The sequence below is a fragment of the Lampris incognitus genome, chromosome 3 (assembly GCF_029633865.1).
Source record: "Lampris incognitus isolate fLamInc1 chromosome 3, fLamInc1.hap2, whole genome shotgun sequence".
In the NCBI taxonomy this organism is placed as follows: Eukaryota; Metazoa; Chordata; class Actinopteri; order Lampriformes; family Lampridae; genus Lampris; species Lampris incognitus.
In genome coordinates this window covers 76070080-76093970 of record NC_079213.1, presented here as the reverse complement: position 1 = coordinate 76093970, position 23891 = coordinate 76070080, and the positions used below count along the sequence as shown (strand labels likewise).

Genomic DNA, 23891 nt, shown 5'->3' with positions numbered 1-23891 from the left:
ACCCATAATCCTAGTTTCTAATGCTATAAAACTGTGCAGGCATGGTCCAGGCCTTTCTGATTTCATTTGAATTCAGAGTATGCAAGTTTCCTCTGGGATCTATTGTGTCTAAAACTCTAGTTGCAGAGTTACATACATATAATAGAGCCAATTTTAAAGTAATTGAGACACTACTTAATTTACACTTCCCTAAATTTACATAAACATCCCCTGGCAAACAATATTTTTCTTTTCATGGCAGAGTTTTAATGAGAAATATTGATTTTTGTTTTCATTTTCTTCAATGTTTAATCCTTCAGTAAACAAAACAAGCAAATGAGTTATAATTATACCATTCAATCACCCTCATAAACCACAGTGTCATTCCTGTCTAATGGTTTGACTTATTTTTCATGCATATATAATGTCTCAGTGTGTGGCAATGACACAGCCCAAACAGTGAACACTGGCACCATTGGAGGCAGAGGCAGGACTTTGTTTGACCTTTGTTCTTATAGATTCACACCACTCTGTTCCAGCCTTGCATTTTCCTGTTAGTGTCCACAAACCCAACAAAAAAGTGCAGAAAGGGCGCCTCTGTTTGCAGCTATGCTGGGTGAGAGGAGAGGGGCCCGCCAGCCACACCATTCACTGACAGACACAATATAGCTCCACTGCTGTCTGTCATTCAGTTCCAGCTTGCCTGCATCTCATAGCTTATCATTTAGTTAACAGGCAGTTGTTCCCAAACAAAGACCTGTTTAGAGAACGATAACCTTTGTTACTTTGACCACACTTCTCACTGCATTTGCAACCCCCAAATAAAACTGATCTGTCTGATCTCTGGACAAACTACATTGGTGGATGAAACTTCCAGATGTTGGAGAAATGTATCTGTGGACACTGTGGAGTACAGTAGACCCCATCCATGAAAGGTTTGTGAGTCTGTATTAAGTGACCAGTGAAGCAGATCTCTCATGTCAACTTCTTGTACACAAGTGGCCCAGTAAATGCATTCTTATGCTTTGGAAGTCCTCTCTCACAGCTGTTTTCTACTTGACTACAAAACAGCCATGTTGGTAAAAAGTGACATCATTACTCTGTGACTCACTGATGCAAATCTGCACGCTTGCTCCATCACTGCGAGCACTCACCTGTTTGACGTTATAACCTGTCTTGGCACTGGTCTCAATAAACATGACACTCAGCTCCTTAGCCCTCTGTTCACCTTCCTCGATTGTGATTTGCCTGAAATCAGAGAGGTGGATGATAATTAAAGCATGCATATAAAACGTAAAAAAAAAACAAAAAAAAAAAAAACAGATCGTATCACAAAACTGAGGTCAACAGTAGATTCAAGAGAGATGAATTGGTACTGCGAATGTCTAAAGATGCTGCAAAGAATCACAGTAAACCACATTGGTGTTATTTCAGGCCAGCAAGGCTTCAGCCAACATAGCAGAATAAAAATGATTAATTACATTGTGCTGTGCGAAATTAGTGATACCAAATTTGCATGACATTTTAATAAATTTGGCAGTCCATGTTCGGCTAACTCCGGAGCAAAGTGCGTGTAAGGTGTCAATTGATACAAGAAGAAAGATGAGCACAGCCCTGTTCACCGCACAGCCTGCAAAGCCAGCCAAGTCTGTTAATACAACTGGGCTTAAATAACCCACCCCTGCTATTCTCTTGGGAAAACCATGACGTAACCAGTCTGGTTCCTTTGTTCCTCTCAACTATGCCAGACCCAGCACTGTTTAATTTTTCCACTAATTTCCCAAGTGACTGCAATGCTTGTTTACACATTCATATTGTCAATGTATCGTGTTGTCCACAACAGCAATCAGAGCAACATCTGATATGAATGATATCTCTACCCTTACGTAGCTCTACACAGGCATAGCACTGTGGAAGCAAGAGAAATTCAGGCTTTGTGCGACAGGAAAAGAAGTTTCCACAGTGGGAACAAAGAACTGCACTGAAGATGTATTTATATAATAGCACCTCCTGACAGAGACTTGTGCCAGTGCTGCGGCTATTTCTGGATGCAAGCCTCTGAGTTCAAACTAAAAGAATGCCCTGCCTTACTCATCATCAGCCATGCAGTTGGCAAGTCAATTGCAAAATGGATACACGACATGTGGTCCTCCCAGCAGAGCATTTGGTGGCTCAGTGCAGTGTTAAAGCCCATCCCATCAGCTTTGCAGTGATGATCACTAATATTTTCTCACAAGAGATTCATCTAAGGGAGCTACTAATACCACCTTGGATCATGTTAACCCAATGATGAAAAAAGTTAACATATAGAATTAGTTTAGCCTTTTATTGCTTCATAACAATTATATGATTCACCCAGCTAAACTACGACGGCAAGAAAATTAACATATTGTGTAAAACCTTTTGTTTGGTAAAAAACTGAAACTAGGGTGTTCGGGTAGTGTAGTGGTCTATTCCGTTGCCTACCAACATGGGGATCGCCAGTTTGGTCGGGTGTCCCTATAGACACAATTGGCCATGTCTGCCGGTGGGAAGCCGGATGTGGGTATGTGTCCTGTTCGCTGTGATGCCAAAAGGCAATTTTTATTTCAACTTTCCAGCATCTTTTACTCAGATAATTGGAATGGGCCTTTGGGCCTGTAAATATTCCTGTATTTATTTAGTATTTGCACCAAATAGTGACTACTGATTGATTTCAATTAAAAAAAAAAGAAAAAAGAAAAAGATAATAAAAAACGATCTGTAATATGCTTCTTTCACATTCAACAAACAGTCATGCAAACCCCAAAATCATCTTGCAGTTTTGTGGGGGATTCAGGCTGCCAGGTTTACAGTGCAATCATATCACAACATGCACACTTATCTCTGTTCCCTCTGAACAGTATCCCAAGGGAGGGTAAATAGTGTCAGTGTAATTGCAGGGAAAATTTAGCATATATTACCAAAAGAACATTGAGAAAAGGATGACAATTTTTGAAGGGTTCTTAAGGTTCCAGCAGTGCTGACAACATGCAAAGTAAGTTGGAGAAAAGCATCAATGGATCGACAAAATACTCTGCTCTCATCACAGTCACCTGCAAATAAGCCTCAATTCTGTCTGGCAGCAAGACTGAAAAATACACATCACCCATGCAAGCTTAAGCCTCTGCTTTTAGAGTGTTTATCAACTCCCACTCACTCACATTCACAAGTTTAAGGACTTTCTGTCATTTCAGAAAGGCCAATAGCCTCACCTTCTAGTGTTAGTAAGAGGTTAGTTTCTTTCATTCTGCATTTCTTTCACTCTTGTGTGGGACCATGTGCCATTTAATTTCCTCACACAATACAATACAGAACATTGCTTCAGTCTTCTTCATTTCTGTATTTTTTCTGCTTTTTCATGCAAATACAAGAGTTTTCAGTGCCATTTGACTGTTGAACCACCCTCCTGAAGGATCACTGGAGCCATTGAGTAGGCCTAACAGTACTGCAGACATACAGTGATTCCATTATTGCCAACCTTTTGTCACTGTAACTGTAACTGCTGCTGGAAGGTATCCCCCACCTCCACCACCCGCACAATTTACCGAGGAGCATCACAATGATTATTAAACATAGCTTCCTTTGATTTGATAATGAAAGGGGAAGGTGGAAAATACCTTTTATCGAGGAGAACAATTCAAACAATACTGTAGTTTAAGACAGAGGATGACAGCGACTGCACTCGGGAAATGCTAGTGGGTAATTTCAGCAGCAGAGAAACACTGTTGAAAATCTGAAAACCACTCGGCTCCCAGTACCCAGCAAGAGGGTTGATTTACTTCAACCAAGAAACAAAGTAGACTGCGGAAAGGGCCGAATGTTGATGTACCCAATAAAACCCTGTCTTTCCCCATTCGGGATCATTTCCACCATTTCTCACTTTGGTTTTAACTAGATAGATATTTATAAAGCCTTAATATATGGTACCAAAGACAAGTTGCCCAGGAATATAAGAAAAGTCTGAATTTTCAGCTGTCTCTCTCTGGAGACAGAGACCTTACAGAAGAAAAATACCATGGCATGTAAACTCATTCTTTGCACTGATAGGAAGAGTTGTCTAGAAAAACCTATTGGGTCAAGAAAAAAAAACAACAACTATATCTTAAAGATTAAAACAAAGTAGCCTGTAGTACTTTATTCAATCTATACCTTGTGATGCAGTATCAGAGGAGTGCTCCTTAACATGGTATAGAAAAAAATATGTCACTCTTTACTACCAACAGATTAACAAAGTACTGCAATACACATGTATTGTAGTCTTATCAACAACTTACCTTTGCAGTCTCCCTCCAGCCTGAAACCAGAGCGTTATCTGCTGTTATGGCTGCCATGAATGCTTATTGACTTATCCCACCAGAAACATCTGGAAAACTGCCATCACCAGCACTTTTCCTGCCTTTGCAGCAAACAATTAATTGTCGGGTTTAAGACATGAGCATGCCAATAGGATTTTCATCTGTAGCATAAGGTATATCCTTGCCAACACTATGTTAACAAAGCTGTAAATTTAACTGTTACTGTACAGCAGATTGTCGACAATGACAACGAATTGAGCATGCAGAGAATTTCCGCATGATTAGGCACAAGGGAAAAAGTAAAATGAAGAGAATACATTTGAGAAATTATTCCACTAAATATCTGACATTCATCCTCTTCATATCAGAGTGTTGAAGAAATCAAAAAGCTGACATGCAGTGGCTTGATTATGACCTGAGGGGAAAAAACCCACGTGGCTTAACATCACATTATCATAGGGTCTTAAATGGCAAGTCAGTCTACCGTCAGCCATTTCAAAAACTCACACTAATGTCAATCAACCAGACTCAAAAGTTTAAAGTCATCTTTTTCTTGCAGGATGCTGGCTTCATTACGAACTATCCCAGGTGTGGAAATGGTCCAGGTGACAGAACAATGATACCTGCTGTGAGGCAGACCTGTCAAGACGGCATCAAAGCAATGCCCAGAGGAAAGGAGTTTCCTTCAGAACCACATCAGACATAAAGAAAGAGGAGATTGCACAAGCAGTCAATGTCTATCATCAATCTGACTGTGTCTTAAAAATGGATTATAGCAGATGGAACATAGAACAATTCCTATTGAGCAATAGTTGAACTGTGAATTAAATTTGCTGTCATTTGCTAAGATTAACTAGGAATTGTGCCCCAACAATCTTCTGCATTCATGGCAGGCACATTATCATCATCATCATCGGTGGTCACTCGGGGTCGAGTATGACTGTCCTCCTTCTTGGTCCTTGTGGGTCTTCAGGTGGGCGAAGAGGCCAATCCTGGAGCCGCATATTTTGGTGCAGTGTGGGCAGGGGTGGGCAGTGGTAATTGTGGGATTGGTTTTGGCCTTTTTGGTGGAAACTCCCTCCTTTCTGAGTCTGCGCTTGTCTTCTGCAGCACGTTGGAGATCATTATTATAAAGTGCAGCTCCTTCCCGGACAAGTTTTCTCCAGGTCGCTCTGTTGGTTGCTGTGTCTTCCCAGGTCTTAGGGTCTATGTGGCATTTTTTGATGTTCGTTTTGAAGTTATCCTTATACCTTTTCTTTTGACCACCTGGGGCACGTTGTCCTGTGAGAAGCTGAGAGTATAGGACTTGTTTTGGAAGGCGAGAGTCAGGCATACAGATGACATGGCCAGTCCATCTGAGCTGGTGTTGGGCAATGGTGGCAGTGATAGCGGGAATGTTAGCCTCCTCCAGGACGCGGGTGTTGGTGCGTCTATCTTCCCAGGTGATTTTGAGGATCTTTCGGAGGCACCTCTGATGATGTGCCCCTAGTGCCTTCAGGTGCCTGCTGTATGTGGTCCAGGATTCTGATCCATACAGTAGGGTGGGCAACACTACCGCTTTGTAGACCAGAATTTTTGTTCTGGCCTGGAGGTCACGGTTTTCAAAGACCCTTTTCCTCAGTCTTGAGAAAACCCCACTGGCACAGCTGGGGCGGTGGTGTATTTCCTCATCAATATTAGCTTTGGATGATAGGAGGCTTCCGAGGTATGTAAAGTGGTCCACATTTTCCAGTCTGGTTTTGTCAACATAGATAGTTGGGGGTGGAGCAGGGTTATTTGTGTTGGGTGGTGGCTGGTAGAGGATCTGGGTCTTTTTTAAGTTAAGGGCCAGACCAAGCTGCTTGTATGCCTTGGCAAAAGCATCCAGAATGCACTGTAGGTCCTCTTCTGAATGGGCCACAAGGGCATTGTCATCGGCATACTGCAACTCCATGATGGATATGGTGGTGGTTCTGCTTTTAGTCCTGAATCTGTTGGTGTTCAGGAGTTGTCCGTCAGTTCTGTACATGATTCTGACTCCTTGTGGCAGGTGTTTACCCATAAGATGAAGGATAGCAGAAATGAAAATGGAGAACAGGGTAGGAGCAATGACACAGCCCTGCTTGACTCCAGTGTGAACCCTGAAGGGTTCCATTTCATCTCCACTGCCACTGAGTGCTGTGGCTGACATATTGTCATGCAATAGTCTCAGTATCCGGATGTATTTGTCCGGGCAGCCAATTTTTGCCAGAACCAGCCACAGAGCCTGACGGTTCACAGAGTCAAAGGCTTTGGTGAGGTCTATGAAAGCCATGTATAGTGGTTGAGTTTGTTCCCGGCATTTTTCCTGTTGTTGGCGAGCAGTGAAAATCATGTCCATGGTACCTCTATTTGGGCGAAATCCACTCTGAGACTCAGGGAGAATGTTTTCTGACAGGGGGAGGAGTCTATTAGCCAAAACCCAGGCAAGAGTTTTACCAGTGGTGGATAGGAGGGAAATGCCATGGTAATTTCTGCAGTCTGCCTTTTCTCCCTTCTTAAAGATGGAGACAACGAGGGCATCCCTAAGTTGTGCAGGGATTTCCTCCTTTTCCCATATTGTGAGGAGCAGGGCATGGATGTGACTAAGGAGAACTGGCCCACCATCCTTCAGGATTTCTGCTGGGATGCCGTCAGGTCCAGTGGCCTTGTTGTTCTTCATCTTCCTTATGGCATCCTGCACCTCGTTCCAACTGGGTGGTGCTCCCATATTCTCATTGATGGGTTGTTGAGGGAGTTGGTCAAGGGCCTCCATCTCAGTAGTTGTGTCCCTGTTCAGTGCTCTTTCCATCTGTTGGTAATTGACTCATTGTCTTTCAGCAGCATTAGCCCATCTTTGGAGCGAAGGGGGGCTAGACAACAGTGGCTGGGGCCATATACTGCTCTTGTGGCATTGAAGAAACCTCTGGTATCCCCACAGTCAGCAAGCTGCTGGATCTCCAGAGCCTTCCTTGTCCACCACTGGTTCTTCAGTTGCCTAACCCGAGATTGAACAGCTGCCTTTGCTATGGCATGTGCTACTCTTTTAGCCTTGCAGTTGATGTCATTTTGCCTGGCAATGAAGGTTTGCCGCTTGATGTCAATGAGCTGTTGGATTTCGTTGTCATTCTCATCGTACCAGTCTTGATGTTTCCGGATTTTGTAACCAAGAGTGCTTTTGCAGGAGTTCATGGTGATAGACCTAAGCAGGTCCCAGTGTGTATCAATATCTTCTGGGTATTGCTTGGGCAGAGCAGCGCTGAGAGTAGCCTGGAGCTGTTCTCGAAAGGTGGTGTCACCCAGCCGTTCGATGTTGAGCTTTGGCTGGCACTGTCTTTTTTGCACCCTTCTTTTCCGCGTAAGACTGATGGGCATGATGGAGCGGGTGAGGCGGTGGTCTGTCCAGCAGTCATCCACACTGGTCATCGCTCTGGTGTTAAGCACATCATGGTGGTCTTTGGCGCAGATGACTATGTAATCGATGAGGTGCCAGAGCTTAGAGCGAGGATGCATCCAGGATGTTTTGAGTTTATTCGTTTGGCGGAAAAGTGTGTTGATGATGACCAGGCTGTGTTCTGAGCACTTTGATAGCAGTAATATGTCATTGGAGTTCGTGTTGCCCACTCCTTCCTTCCCGATAGTACCTCTTCATAGTAGCCAGTCGGGTTTCGGGGAGTGCTGCTATATCAATCCAGAATCTCCTTAGCTCCCTGGTGATGATGGTAGTTCGCCTTTCGGGTCGATCACTGTGTTTGTTGTCCACGAGGGTCCGCACATTCCAGGTTCCAATGTAAGTTTGCTTCTGTTTATGTTTTTGACTGCTTAGTGGTGATCCTTCTGGGTGCGGTAGCCCAGACAGGAGTTTTCGAGGCAGGCTATCTTTAGGGCACCTTTTCCAGCCCCTTCCCCTACTAGGGTGAGCAGAGTGGATCCTTAATAGGGCTGCTCAGTCATGGGTACAGCTGCCGAAAAGCTCTTTCTGCCTCAGCCCAAGAGCTTAGCGACTGAATCAGACACCCACCGCCTGTGTGTCAGGTTGTGGCTAGGAGCTGCCAGACTTCACGGTCCTGCCCCCGTCACCACTTCCTGATCGCCACAGGACTTTGTCCAGAATGTTAACGGTCTGATTCCCTTTCGGGAGGATGCCTGTGCGTGGAATCTTTTAATGTGGGGAGGCTGGTGCACAGGAAGCCTCCACACAGTCCTTGGCATAGAAAGGCCAGGATCCAGTGGCATGGAGACCAAGACAACTGGGGGCCCTTCTTTGCTGCAGCCTTCTTCCACCTTTGCGGCCGTTGTGGTGCTCCTCACAGCCACCATCTTCCTGTCCATCTTCCACCGTTGAGGACTTATTTGCTATTAACCCATAGCTGGGGCAGTGGTTGAGAGACGCCAGGGCATGTCCACACACTGGTGGGCCTGCGCGCCTTCTCTCTGGGGCCCACTGCTGCTCCGAGATCCCCTGCAGTTTGGCCTGGGACCGCAAACTACCCAGTTACCATGTGTGGCCACGAGGAGGCACTGCAGAAGTCTTGGCGATGGAGAGGCTATGTACCGGCAGGAGGAGACTTACGCACTCGGCCCTCTTTTCACCCCCTACAAGAGGGCTAGCTGGCGGCAGTAGCTGAAAACAGAAAGAAGCAAGCAGAAGGAGCATGCAGCATGCACTAACTACAAGCACTACTGCCCCAGTACTACTGCACTGACACGTCACACACGCCCTGTGTGCTGTCACACACACACACACGGCAGGCACATTATATGACATTAAAGGCCTACATTAGGTCCCAACACTATACTGGTTGTCTTCCCTAAAAAGAATAGAGGCTATTCATCTGTAAAACTTTGTATAGATGAAGGGAAACATTTGTGTATTCTACGCAATAAGATAATGCCTACCTACCATTTTTCTCAGATTTGTGTATTCTATGCAAAAGATAATGCCTACCTACCATTTTTATCAGATTTACAAATATCAAAAAGATTTAAAAAATATTATTTTCAATAATTAAGCAATTAGAACTTAACAAGTAGTCACGGTTATCCCTATAGGTGAGCAATAGAAAAAAAGGAACCACAAAGATACATATGTATTAGCATTATTGGTGAAAGTAGAGACAGCGAAGTATACAACTTAACAAGGACTAGATAAGTGTCACGATATCCAATTACACTTTCTGGATGATGTCTGCAATTTTCTTTCAACAGTGCCACAGGACTCATTGCAAATACATCACATGCAATTTCATCACAGTCAGGAATATTATGATTTGATTCCCTGTAGTAAATTGGTTTCGGATGGAGGGATTGAGATGTCTATGCTGAGAAAGAAAAGAAAGGTATTCAATGGATCAAAAGAAAGACTGTTGTCATAAAAATTAAAAAGAATCCTAACTAACTCGATCCAGGATCTCTTCATCTCTTCAAGTATCGACCAGTCTCTAATCTTCCATTCTTTTCGAAAGTACTAGAGTGAGTTGTGTATCAACAACTTTTGACACATATAGAAAAAAACTATCTATATATGACCGTTTTGAATTGGCTTTCAGGGCCTGTAACTCCACTGAAGTCCTGGGTACGAAATTAAACTGCTACCGTCAGGTTGTCGGCAACTAAACCGGCACCCCCACTTCAACCCTTGAATTCCTGTGAGGAGGGTGTGTGGACACCCAGCAGGACTAAAAACAAAACCTGTCAAAGGGCAGATGAGTTCCTCTGTGCACCAACGGCCATTCATACCTGGACAGGAGATAGGGACCACCAGGTACTCCCCCTACTGAAATACAATGATGACTCAACCTGTTGAGGCATCAGCTCTGCTCCTACGACCTCAAAAAAAAAAGGTTATGGAACTGATGATGACGATGATGATGAACTCCATTCAAACTGCTCTGGCCAGAGTGGTTAACGACCTCCTACTTCCTATGGACTCTGATTCCACTTCTGTGCCTCTACTACTAGACCTCACTGCAGTCTTTGACACCATTAATCACTGTATACTATTAGGCAGAATAAATTGTAATTTTGGTGTCTCCAGTTTAGCTCTCTCTTGGATTAAGTCCTACTTATCTGGAAGAACACAGTGTGTCTACTATAATAATATTACATCAAAATTCTCTGACGTTAAATATGGTGTACCTCAGGGCTTGGTTCTTGGCCCTCTATGTTTCTCTATTTATATTTCACCTCTTGGCCAAATTATTCACAGTCATGGAATAAATTTCCATTGATATGAGGCTGATACTCAGTTGTATGTGCCCATAAGAGCTGATGATCATATATTAATAATTTAGAGGCCTGCTTGGCTGCTGTGGAAAAACTGGATGTCACTTAATTTCCTGCTTTTAAATTCGGATAAAACTGAGATGCTGGTCGTTGCCTCTGCTGGAAAAAAATGCTAATTTGATCAAGTAACAATAACAATCAACAACTTTGTGATTTCACAAAATGTGGCAGCCAAAATTTTTGGTGTTACATTTGATCCCAGCCATTCCTTGATAAGCACATTAATTAAATCCCCAAGACTATCTTTTTTCACTTATGTAACAGCTAAAATTCTGTCTTTCCTGTCCATGTCTGATGCAGAGACTCTAATACATGCATTGGTTTCATCCAGACTTGGCTGTAATGTTCCTCTTCAGGTCTGACACATGCTAAAAGCCTTCAGATGGTTCAAAATGCTGCAGCTAGAATCCTAGCTAAAACTACAAAATTTGATCATATTTCACCAATTCTTGCTTCCCTTCATTGGCTTCCTGTCCATGTTAGATCAGACTTCAAGGTGCTTCTGCTGACTTACAAAATCCTAAATGGGCCTGCCCCATCATATCTGTCTGATCTCCTTAAACTGTATATTCCGTCTTGAGCTCTCCACTCTCAAAATACAGGGCTCCTGTGTATACCCAGCTGGTGGCAGGGCCTTTTCCTATCAGGCCCTGTTCTTGTGGAATAACCTGTCTGCTGCCGTCAGACAATCAGAGTCTGTTTAGTCCTTTAAAGCCAAATTTAAAACTCATCTTTTTGCTTAACCTTCAATTAGTTACCTTTAAATTGAATACTTCACAACCTGTACTGCATGGCGGGTCAGTTTCTGTCTCAATGAGTTTACCAAGCACTGTTCTGCTGACGAGATTATAGAATACAGATTGACTATTGCAACTGTTCTCCTCTCTCACATGTCTTTTGTCTCTCTTTGAATGACATCTTCTCTTTTCTCTTCTCCTGTGTTTGTGAATGGTATGATGTGAGTCTCCACGTCTGCAAATGTAGTCGGTCCTCCTTGCAGGTTTCCATGGTGATGGTGGTTGCCACCTGGATGCTGCTTGGCATCTTCCTCATCACATTCTTTATATATCTTGTAAATCAATATAATTTTGTTATCCTGTTTCAATGCTATATCCCTCTCTCTCTCCAATGTGTGACTAATGTTTTTTCTTATCTCTTCCCCCATCTATGTCAATGGTGTGATGCGAGTCTCCCCTGTATGCATGTGTAGTCTGTTCTCCTGCCAGGTCTACATGGTGATGGTGGTTGCATGGTTCAGGTCCTGGGCTGTTTAAGTGGCATCTGGACACTGCTTGGCATCCTCGTCATCATATTCTTCACACATTTTATAATTCCATTATCCTTTTTCAATGTTGTATTCTGCAAATTGTTGTTTTATTCTGTACACACAACATCCTTTACATGTCTGTCCGTCTTAGGAGATAGATCCCTCCTCTGCTGCTCTCCCTGAGGTTTCTTTCAATTTTTCCCTGTTAAAGGTTTTTTTTTTTGGCAGTTGTTCCTTATCTGATGCGAGGGTCTAAGGACAGGATGTTGCATTGCTGTAAAGCCCACTGAGGCAAATTTGTAATTTGCCATATTGGGCTATACAAATAAAATTGACTTAATTTGCAGAATAAAGACTGCAGCGCTGACAGTAACAGGCAAGATATTTTCATCTTATATTTTATTGCTTATAATCTATCTCATCTCATGAATTTGCATGGAAAGTATGGTGAACAGAGTTTTGGTAGAAATCCATCACCAAATCATTTGGCACCAGGTCACCAGGATTTTTTTTCTTTTCATTTTTCTGTTACCCCATATCAGCATCCCTCTCAGGCCCAGCTCCAGGGGGCACTGTATTGAGGCTTAGCAATCCCCCCCCAGCGACATTCTATGCCCCCCCCCAATTATTTCAAGATGTTTAAATCCTCTAAGTAAGTCAAAATAGTTATTGCATTATTTCATGTAGGTGCGCTATTTACCAAATCATAATTTTTAACTCAACTTAGGAAGGATTTCCTTTTTATGTTAGGCAGCTATCCAATCCAAAGCATATCTGTTTTGCATGTTCCCTTCACGTGTTGCGTCAGCAGGTGTTTCACGAGTTTCAGTAAGGTAAGGTATGCTCAGTCGGTACACTGTTTTTGCTGCACGCGAATTGACCAAAAGTCGAAATGGATATAAGAAGATTTTTCAAAGTTGACAAAAGCAAATTACCAACTTAAAATGATCGAAGTGAAGAAGGAGGAGAGGGAACCGCAGCTGAAGTTACTGAGGCTAGTCCATAGAGCGAAGAGCAACAGGGAACCGCTTCCGAAGTAGCAGAGGCATGGAGCGGGGAGCAACAGCCATCACATAGCTAACAGTGAGGAAAGTGGCAACATTCCCTCAAGAAATCCTCACAGTAGCTCTCCAACTGGCAGCTTTGCACCAGACGATTTAGGAGTTGATATACCTGGTCAGCCCACTACTACTACTACTACTACTACAACTTTTGGCTGCTCCCGTTAGGGGTCGCCACAGCGGATCATCCGTTTCCATTTCTCCCTGTCTTCTTCATCTTCCACTGTTACATCAGCCACCTGCATGTCTTCCCTCACCACATCCATAACGCCGTCCTTTCATCGCTACCCAGGAGACTCAAGAAGCCTAGCCTCCAAGAACAACAGTCGGTCACTAACGGCTCCAACAACTCTTGACCACTGAATAATGAAGTCGAAACTAACACCCCCATGACCGTCGCTGCTAAACAAATGCAAATCAATAGCTCCGATAACGACGGGCCTGGCTGACATCGGAGCACAGGAGAGCCACGCATATCAATAGCTCTGATAACAACGGGCGTGGCCAAACATCGGTACACAAAAGAGCCACTCATATCTATGGCTCTGTTAGCGACGGGCGTTGGTAAACATCAGATCACAAAGAGCCACGCATATCTATCGCTCTGACAACAACTCCTAGAGGATAAATTCAGAGTCTCATCACCAGCCAGTCAGACTAGCTTGGTCAGAAAGGCACGAACTGAGGAAGCTTCTTGGATGAGAGGCGAAACGTCTTCACGGATATATACCAGTCCAGTTGCACTTGATTCAACTCCTTTGGATAATGCTGCAAAAAATCTTTTGTTGCTTGGTCCTCCCAACAAACTCTTACAAGCAGAGAACACTGATCTTCTCTCTGGTCTTAGACTCATTCAAAGTGCGGCAGAATGTGCGGCAAAACTTCGCTGTGAGAGTGAGTTCACCACCATTCTGGAATGGTGCCATGCACATGATGTTGAAAGGCCACAAAAACGGAGAAGGATGCAGAACAAAAATCTGCAGGGTTTCGTGGTTGAGGCAGGAGTCGGACAGAGAAATTGATGCTGAAGAGGGTCAAGATAATGAACTGAGGAAGTTGTTTCTCACCACTGTCTATATTGAAGGAGGGGGGTAGTGTAATGTACGTGAATGAGTAGACCTGTTAGCAAGGCTAACGGGTCTACTCATATCCTGTCGATATATCACAGCAGCTGATGAGTGCGAGACGCACGAAACAGGCCTGTACTGCTATGCATTAAAATCTTTTTTCCTGTATCCGAGTTGATATATACATATATATGTGTGTGTGTGTGTATGTATATATATATATATATATATATGTGTGTGTGTGTGTGTGTGTGTGTGTGTGTATGTGTGTGTATGTGTGTGTATGTGTGTGTATGTGTGTGTATGTGTGTGTGTATATATATATATATATATATATATAAAACCCAGCCACTGAGGATGCACAAGCCAGTGCATCCTTAGTGCCGGTCCCAAGCCCGGACAAATGGGGAGGGTTGCGTCAGGAAGGGCATCCGGCGTAAAATCTTTGCCAAATCAAATATGCGGATCATAAATAAGACTTACATACTGGATCGGTCGAGGCCCGGGTTACCAGCGACCGCCACCGGTACTGTTAACCAGCAGGGTGTAGGTGGAAACTATGCTACTGTTGGGCGAAGGAGAAGGAGAGGGGGAAAGCATGTCCAGAGGCAGCTAGAGAGGAGGAAGGGTAGGCATGTGGAGGTGAGAGTTGGAACTTTGAATGTTGGCACTATGACTGGTAAAGGGAGAGAGCTGGCTGACATGATGGAAAGAAGAAAGGTAGGCATACTGTGTGTGCAAGAGACCAGGTGGAAGGGGAGTAAGGCCAGGAGTATCGGAGCTGGGTTCAAACTCTTCTACCATGGTGTGAATGGGAGGAGTAATGGGGTAGGGGTCATTCTGAAGGAAAAGTATGTCAAGAGCGTGCTGGAGGTGAAGAGAGTGTCAGACAGAGTGATGAATATGAAGCTGGAAATTGAAGGTTTATTGCTGAATGTTATCAGCGCATAAGCCCCGCAAGTTGGGTGTGAGATGGATGAAAAAGAAGAATTCTGGAATGAGTTGGACGACATGGTGGAGAGGGTAGGAGGAGAGAGTGGTGATTGGAGCGGACTTCAATGGACATGTTGGTGAAGGGAACAGAGGTGATGAGGAGGTGATGGGAAGGTATGGAGTCAAGAAGAGAAATGTGGAAGGACAGATGGTGGTCGATTTTGCGAAAAGGATGGAAATGGCTGTGGTGAATACATATTTCAAGAAGAGGGAGGAACACAGGATGACGTACAAGAGTGGAGGAAAGTGCACACAGGTGGACTATATCTTATGTAGAAGGCGCCATCTAAAAGGGATTGGAGACTGCAAGGTGGTGACAGGGGAGAGCGTAGCTAGGCAGCATCGGATGGTGGTCTGTAGGATGACTTTGGAGACCAAGAAGAGGAAGCGAGTGAAGACACAGCCGAAGATCAAATGGTGGAAGTTGAAGAAGGAAGACTGTTGTGTGGAGTTCAGGCAGGAGTTAAGACAGGCACTGGGTGGTAGTGAAGAGTTGCCAGATGGCTGGAAAACCACTGCAGAAATAGTGAGGGAGACAGCTAGGAAGGTACTTGGTGTGTCATCAGGACAGAGGAAGGAAGACAAGGAGACTTGGTGGTGGAATGAGGAAGTACAGCAAATTATACAGAGGAAAAGGTTGGCAAAGAAGAAGTGGGATAGTAAGAGAGATGAAGAAAGTAGACAGGAGTACAAGGAGATGCAGCGTAAAGCAAAGAGAGAGGTGGCAAAGGCAAAGGAAAAGGCGTATGGTGAGTTGTATGACAGATTAGACACTAAGGAAGGAGAAAAGGACTTGTACCGATTGGCTAGACAGAGGGACCAAGCTGCAAAGAATGTGCAGCAAGTTAGGGCGATCAAGGATAGAGATGGAAATGTGCTGACAAGCGAGGAGAGTGTGCTAAGAAGGTGGAAGGAATACTTTGAGGGGCTGATGAATGAAGAAAATGAGAGAGAGAGAAGGTTGGATGATGTAGGGATAGTGAATCAGGAAGTTCAGTTGATTAGCAGGGAGGAAGTGAGGGCAGCTATGAAGAGGATGAAGAGTGGAAAGGCAGTTGGTCCTGATGACATACATGTGGAGGCATGGAGATGTTTAGGAGAGATGGTAGTGGAGTTTTTAACTAGATTGTTTAACACAATCCTGGAAAGTGAGAGGATGCCTGAGGAGTGGAGAAGAAGCATACTGGTACCGATTTTCAAGAACAAGGGCGATGTGCAGAACTGTAACAACTACAGAGGTATAAAGTTGATCAGCCACAGCATGAAGATTTGGGAAAGAGTAATAGAAGCTAGGTTAAGAGGAGAGGTGATGATCAGCGAGTAGCAGTATGGTTTCATGCCACGAAAGAGCACCACAGATGCGATGTTTGCTTTGAGAATGTTGATTGAGAAGTATAGAGAAGGCCAGAAAGAGTTGCATTGTGTCTTTGTAGATTTAGAGAAAGCTTATGACAGAGTGCCGAGAGAGGAGGTGTGGTATTGTATGAGGAAGTCAGGAGTTGCAGAGAAGTATGTAGGAGTGGTGCAGGATACGTATGAGGGAAGTGTGACAATGGTGAGGTGTGCGGTTGGAATGACAGATGGGTTCAAGGTGGAGGTGGGATTACATCAAGGATCGGCTCTTAGCCCTTTCTTGTTTGCAATGGTGATGGACAGGTTGACGGACAAGATCAGGCAGGAGTCTCCATGGACGATGATGTTCGCAGATGACATTGTGATCTGTAGCGAGAGTAGGGTGCAGGTTGAGGAGAGCCTGGAGAGGTGGAGGTATGCACTGGAGAGAAGAGGAATGAAAGTCAGTAGGAGCAAGACGGAATACCTATGCGTGAATGAGAGAGAGGACAGTGGAATGGTCAGGATGCAAGGAGTGGAGGTGACAAAGGCATTTGAGTTTAAATACTTGGGGTCAACTGTCCAAAGTAACGGGGAGTGCAGTAGAGAGGTGAAAAAGAGAGTGCAGGCAGGTTGGAGTGGGTGGAGAAGTGTGTCAGGAGTGATTTGCGACAGAAGGGTATCAGCAAGTGTTAAAGGGAAAGTTTACAAGATGGTTGTGAGACCAGCTATGTTATATGGTTTGGAGACAGTGGCACTGACGAAAAGACAGGAGGCAGAGCTGGAGGTGGCAGAGTTGAAGATGCTAAGATTTTCACTGGGAGTAACGAAGAAGGACAGGATTAGGAACGATTATATTAGAGGGACCGCTCAGGTTGGACGGTTTGGAGACAAAGCAAGAGAGGCAAGATTGAGATGGCTTGGACATGTGTGGAGGAGAGATGCTGAGTATATTGGGAGAAGGATGCTGAATATGGAGCTGCCAGGGAAGAGGAGAAGAGGAAGACCAAAGAGGAGGTTTATGGATGTGGTGAGGGAAGACATGCAGGTGGCTGGTGTGACAGAGGAAGACGCAGAAGACAGGAAGAAATGGAAACGGATGATCAGCTGTGGCGACCCCTAACGGGAGCAGCCGAAAGTAGTAGTAATATATATATATATATATATATATATATATATAGTTTGGGTGCCTTTGACGGTGGTCAGATTGCTCATTTTCCATGTTAATATCTTTCGCCCCCCCATTATTCACAATGCCCCTCTAACAATTTTACCCTGGAGCTGGGGCTAATCCTTCTGCTTTCCTTCCTTGTCACTCTCTTATGCACTTAAGCTTGCCACCTCAGTTGAACCGTTTTCCCATCATTCACCATCTCCTTTACTTGTCCATCTTGCTTCAATCATTTCTCTCATGAGCACCTCTTCAGCTTCTTTTCCTTTCAGCATGTATGTAGATTTATTATATAATAAAAAAAATGAAGAAGAAATTGATCTTTTGCACAGTTTTGACGAAAACCCCTCCTTAGACCCAAATCTCAACCAGATGTATTTACCAACAGAGAAACTGATCTGGGTAAAGAGCAGTAATGACATACCTCTTATCTGCCAGATCTGTTTTATTGCCTACAAGCATAATGATGACATCACTTCCTCTCTCTGTTCGCACATCATCAATCCATTTTGATGTCTGCTGGAATGAATTAACATCTGTTGAGAAAGAGCAGAAACAAAACTGAGTGAAACTGAAGATGTTATCTGTATTTTCTAATCAAGAAATTACTGTAAAGTTCACACTGTTCTCTCTTTTTTTTCCTTATAAAAACACGTTGGTTATATCGAATGGACTAATCCCAGTGATATGCTTTTAGTCGGCATAACTGCTTGAATTCTGACTAATTCCCTATTTTTCCCTTTATTGCTATATTACGTTATGCTTTAAAGAGGTGGTAAGCCTAATTTGTTTTACATTTTTTGATCCGAAAACACGTTGGTATGGTTCCAGGATGGCAGATATGGTCACCCTCATGATAAATTCAATAAAAAATTAGATGCATTATATGACGGCTTTGAGGGAAACCTCAAATGTTTTTTCTTACGTGCAGTGGAAAACCTGCATTATGATCAAACCCGTCTGAGTTGCATGTGTAATAGTGTAATATGTTGGCATTAAAGAGACGGAGACCCATATTACGAGGACGACACATGTGGGATCAAGTGTGCTAGACCAATAAAATATGAGGTGAGAAAAAAGGTGACACACCGGTGTTCGCCAACTCTCTGGGTGGACTTGTGAGAATCTGGGAGAAGGTGTTGTACTACAACCCCCCCAACACACACACCACCATCACTGCCCTCTTCTTCTACACCCTTTTTTTAATCCGTTTTCTAAATAAGAGAAGGCAGGGACAGACTAAAACTAAGTGCTTGCTTTCTCTTTAAAAAGACTTGCATGGAAAGGGAAATAACTACATATTTTGAGAGGGTGACTCAAATAGTCTGTAAAACCTTGTACCGGTTACCATCACATTATCACTATTCCTTTGATAACAGCACTTTCAGGGCAAACTGGACACATGCTCAAAGAAGGTTGAATCAGTTCATCTGGATACAACTTTTATTGACTTTAATCAATATAATTTTTATTAATTTTTCATTTATTTTATTTTCTTAACTTTTATTTCTTATTTACTAAGAGACATCTTCAGTCTTTTAGACTAAAGATGTCACTTAGTTGAGTGATGAAACATATCTGTCAGTAAACGTTGTATCCAGATGAACTGATGCAACCTTCTTTGATTTTCTTACCTGGATTATTGAGCATGCGTCAAGACATCTGTACACATGCTCATGTTATGATAAAACATGAACATCAAAAATACACATCAACGATGATCACAACATGATACGACATTCAACCAGATAAATATAATATTGGATTTATACAGCATGGTCGATGCTTTATACTATCCAGGCACCATGGAATGGCAAATATCTTTACTTGACCTTGCCACTTTCACTTGGTATGCATGCTTGTTGGCATGCATACCAAGGACCCATATTGCATTCTTGGTCTGGGGTTTTGTCAAGAAAGACACATCAGTTTCAAGGTGAAAAACAAATGTGCTCCTGTGGGAGGGAAGCCATGTTTGCTTGTGAAATCTTGTATAAAAATCATCTCCTGAGGGCGATAATGTTAAAGTGCCCTCGTTCTGTCACTAATAAACAAATGAAATTTAAGCCACTGATGGATTCGAGAAAAATTACAACGCCACATTTTGACAGCAGCCCCCTGTAAAACCTAATGGACTGATTTACATTGCCTGGTTGAACAAAGGCAACCCCCTCTGAATACCACAGCATGCTGACTGTAAAGAGGCTCCAAACGTCATCCTATCCCATATCTGGTTGATGCAGTCCCTTAAAAAGTGAACCACAGAGGTTGTCGCCGAAACAGGGACCACCGATAGATTCAACACCAACATCCAGCCAAAAATAAACCAAAAGGGAATCAAAGAAGTGGCTTCAAAGGTCCCATGAAATGGTATTTAGAGCACTGCAAACATTCGCAATTTGATGTAAATCTGAATGAAATAGGATACTCAGTTGGGATTCGGTGAGGGGAGGGATTCTGATAAGACTAACATTTTCAAGTTTTTTGCGTGAATGATTAGTGTTGAATAGATGTAAATTAACTGCAGATGAAACAGTTAACCAGAATGAAAATACATTTTCTGTTTCATGTGACCTTTACAGGGAAGAGTAAAACAGCAACACTAGGCTTTAAAAGCCAGTTAGCTAAGTGCTCTCCTAATGGCTGGAAAGATGAACTGTATTATTTCCTTTCAAGTATTTTCACTCAAATTTTGATGTATTAAATTAGAACGCCTTAATGGAAACAGCAACTTCAGACAGTAAGTCCTCAATATTGAATTGATAAATAAATAAATAACAGCAGACTCGGCATTATCAGCCAAATTAAAGCTGCATTATGCTTTATTTTGGATACCTTTCAATACCTTTCTGACCTTCTGAGTTGCATGACCAGTTCATTTACAGTTTTATACTGAGGGGGAGAGAGGCTATCCTCGCCCTTATAATGTCAACAATGAGCCTGTCTCTGTTTAAGGTAAACTGTGGACTGCAGGGACGATTCTCAATGGGATCGACAGTACAAGTGATCCTTTCACATTACATAGGAAGTAATTTGATTCACTGTTAAAATAAAAAAATATCACTTGATGGAGCTTTAATAGTTCAATTCCATTGTAAAAAAAAAAATTGAAGGACTTAGAAACCAAAATTAATGTGGTAAAGGGTGTCTGTAATTATCTGTCCATCACAACCTCTGTCATATGCATATGCCTGTATTGGTTGCATGTCCGTTTCAGAATTTCATTTTAGATTCCCACTTGTCTATTCCATTGTCAAAAAACTTGATTTTATATATGTATATATATATAAAGTAGGCACTAAAGCCCCTGTGCATGATTGTGAGTATGTGTAAATGTGTGTGTGGGAGTGCATGTGAAAGTCAAAACTTACATAACAGCATGATGGATACTCACTTGTGATATCATAGACCACCACAGCCACAGTGGAGTCTCGTATATAGCTGGGAATGAGGCTCCTAAAACGCTCTTGTCCTGCCGTGTCCCATAGCTGCAGCCTCACCTAGGGTCCAGAGAGAGAGACAGAGCTGAGCAGGCCGAGATCATTCATACATGCCAGACAGCCTGGAAGCAGCTGGCTCACGTTCAAGCATACAACCGAGGTGTGTGATAACATCATACATATACATAGACTCGTGCAAAAACACACATCTTTCCTCAATTCATAAACATAAATGCAAATGCGAAACAGACAAATGCGCACACAGTTTTGCACACAGCACAGTTCACGCACAAACATGTCATGTAGTTGACAGATGCAGACTCCCCATGCTGACACTTTCAAGGTCATGAATGGTATGAAATAATTCCTAGAGAAATAAAGAGAGGTGCGGGCTGGGCTGATTGTATAAATTTACATATTTTAAAGCAGATCTATATGGCATGCTGTATGCCACACACCAATACATTTGTGGTAACAACTGAATGCATACAATGGGATTGTAATTGAGTTTCTTACCGTTCGGTCTTCCAAGTACATAGTTTTTGACAGGAAGTCAATTCCAATTGTAGCCTTGTGAAAAGGAAAGAGAATATATATATATATATATATTTTAATATGGATCAGCATCATCATCAAGTAAAACAGAGCGAAAAGCAAGCAAAGTTTGATATTAAAGAAAGAAACAAAGGAACTTAAGCATACAAAGGCTCAAACTCTATGGAAAAGTGATGTCCTGGTGTACCTTGATGGTGAAAACGCAGCCAAAACTTAAATTTAACATTTTAATGCTTGTCATATCTTCTTGGCACCTGGCAGTTGGCTTATTGCTGGGGAACAGTCCTGATTAAACAGAGCTGTCATACATTCATGGCCTGCAGTGATTCTCTTCTGTATAATCTCACAGCCAAGTCAAGGGCAGTGCCCCTTCCACTGGGCCTGAACCTTTTGTTCTGGCAGTGTGGCACAAAAGATTTGTATTAGGCCTATTTCCTGCACATTCCTAATTGCATCAATGTCATAATCAACGTGGTTTTGCTCTTGTGACACATTAAATCAATTTCCTGCCATTAAGTAAAGCATTCATTTCCAGGAATTCAACATGTGCTGTACTCGAAAGAAATACAATCCACATGGGTTAGTTTCTCATTCAAACGTGTGCCCCGTGTTGAACAGTAAACACTCAGCGGCTCCATTTGCACATATCGTGGGTCAAGCAGGTAAGACTTTTTCTGATTTCTTAGCCTACCTATGAAAGATAGAGATGTTTGACAGAGCTGCAATTCATGTGTTTGCTCCCTCTCTCCCATTCCTTTTCATTAATACTGCTGCTTAACCCACAAGCCACAGCTCTTTAGTGTCTCAGGTAGGTTGCGTGCCATAAATGCAGTTTAGATTACTTGTGTAAACTAGTATTTTGTTCACATGAGGAGGACTCATACCATTTTTTAGATGCATGGTTTCTATCTTTTTTAGTACTCAAATGGGTTCATTATCATCACCAGAAGCAATGTGTAATCATGATCCAATTATCTTTGACTCTGTCATAGGCCAGATGGCACTGGATGCCTTCTTCAAGGGATATTTAATTTCCTCAGCCAAGCCCATGACTTTCCCCTTTGTTGCATGCCATGATATCATCAGGTGCTCTGGCTTTGAGCTTTAAAATCCCTGAAAACCAAGGCTAAACTACATATTCTTACGAATGGAGATACTGTTTGTAAAATACAATGCTTTTTGAGTTAATTAGTCTCATATCTCACAGATAAATGGATTTGACTTATTTTCAAAATAGAAAACATAGTGCATGGATCTTGTCACTGCTGTTTTGTCATTTTTGCAAAACATGTGGAAGAGAGCAATTTCCGATGTATTTTTTACCAATCTGTGAATGAGTGTGTGTGTGTGTGTGTGTGTGTGTGTGTGTGTGTGTGTGTGTGTGTGCGCGTGTTGGTTTATTTATCCTCGTGGGGACCAAATGTCCCCCAGAAGAACAATAAAATCAGAAACAAGCTGCACAGCAGGGATATTTTGGGGCCCATGAGGAAAGGGGTTATTTCTGGGCTAGGGGTTGTGTTTACACCTCGGGTTACAGTAGGGGCTAAGGTTTGGCTTAGGTCTCATATATTAGAATTTGGCACAGGGTTAAGATTATGGGTTACAATTGGGTTTATATTTGAGTTTATTTATTTATTAATTTTTATTTTATTTTATTTTTTTGGTTACTTTCCAGTAAGGGTGCTCACACATGATCAGCGGTAAATCTGCTGTGTGTTGGCTGTTCCATTGTTTTCCTACGGGGAGACCAGTGGCGCCCAAGCACTACCCTTGGTGTGTCGCACTGCTCGACATTCCCACCGAGCACTGCGCTCAAGGTTCAAATTATTTCACCTTGACCTCAGTTGCCGCTGACCTTTCGAAGTGCAACCAATGAGGTAACAGCTGTATGTGACATGGCCAGATGTGATACATGCGAGCAGGGGAGGTGAAGAGAGTGACGGAAGAAAAAGTTCACCAAACTCTACAACACAACAGTAAAAACATATCACGATCTCGGCAGGTAAAGTAATGCATGGCGAAATGTCAGTGGTCAAATGGGGCTACCAGGTTTGTGAATAGGCATATCCATCCATCCATTTTCCGAACCGCTTATCCTGCTCTCAGGGTCACAGGGATGCTGGAGCCTATTCCAGCAGTCATTGGGCGGCAGGCAGGGAGACACCCTGGACAGGCCGCCAGGCCATCACAGGGCTGACACACACACACACACGCACACACGCACACATGCACACACTAATACCTAGGGACAATTTAGTATGGCCGATTCACCTGACTTACATGTCTTTGGACTGTGGGAGGAAACCGGAGCCCCCGGAGGAAAGCCATGCAGGCACAGGGAGAACATGCAAACTCCACACAGAGGACGACCCGGGACGACCCCCAAGGTTGGACTACCCCGGGGCTCAAACCCAGGACCTTCTTGCTG

General features: G+C 43.1%; 1 protein-coding gene across 1 annotated transcript in view; it reads right to left on the bottom strand.

Moving 5' to 3' along the window:
- The window catches only part of rab6ba (RAB6B, member RAS oncogene family a), an 84314-nt gene that overhangs the window by 7079 nt on the left and 53344 nt on the right, over positions 1 to 23891 (bottom strand). The window contains exons 3-6 of the mRNA XM_056276808.1: positions 21425 to 21478; positions 20863 to 20968; positions 17893 to 18004; positions 1134 to 1227 (exon numbers count right to left, since the gene is read on the bottom strand). Of these exons, the coding sequence (XP_056132783.1) occupies positions 1134 to 1227; positions 17893 to 18004; positions 20863 to 20968; positions 21425 to 21478 (366 nt within the window). The remainder of the gene's footprint in view (positions 1 to 1133; positions 1228 to 17892; positions 18005 to 20862; positions 20969 to 21424; positions 21479 to 23891) is intronic.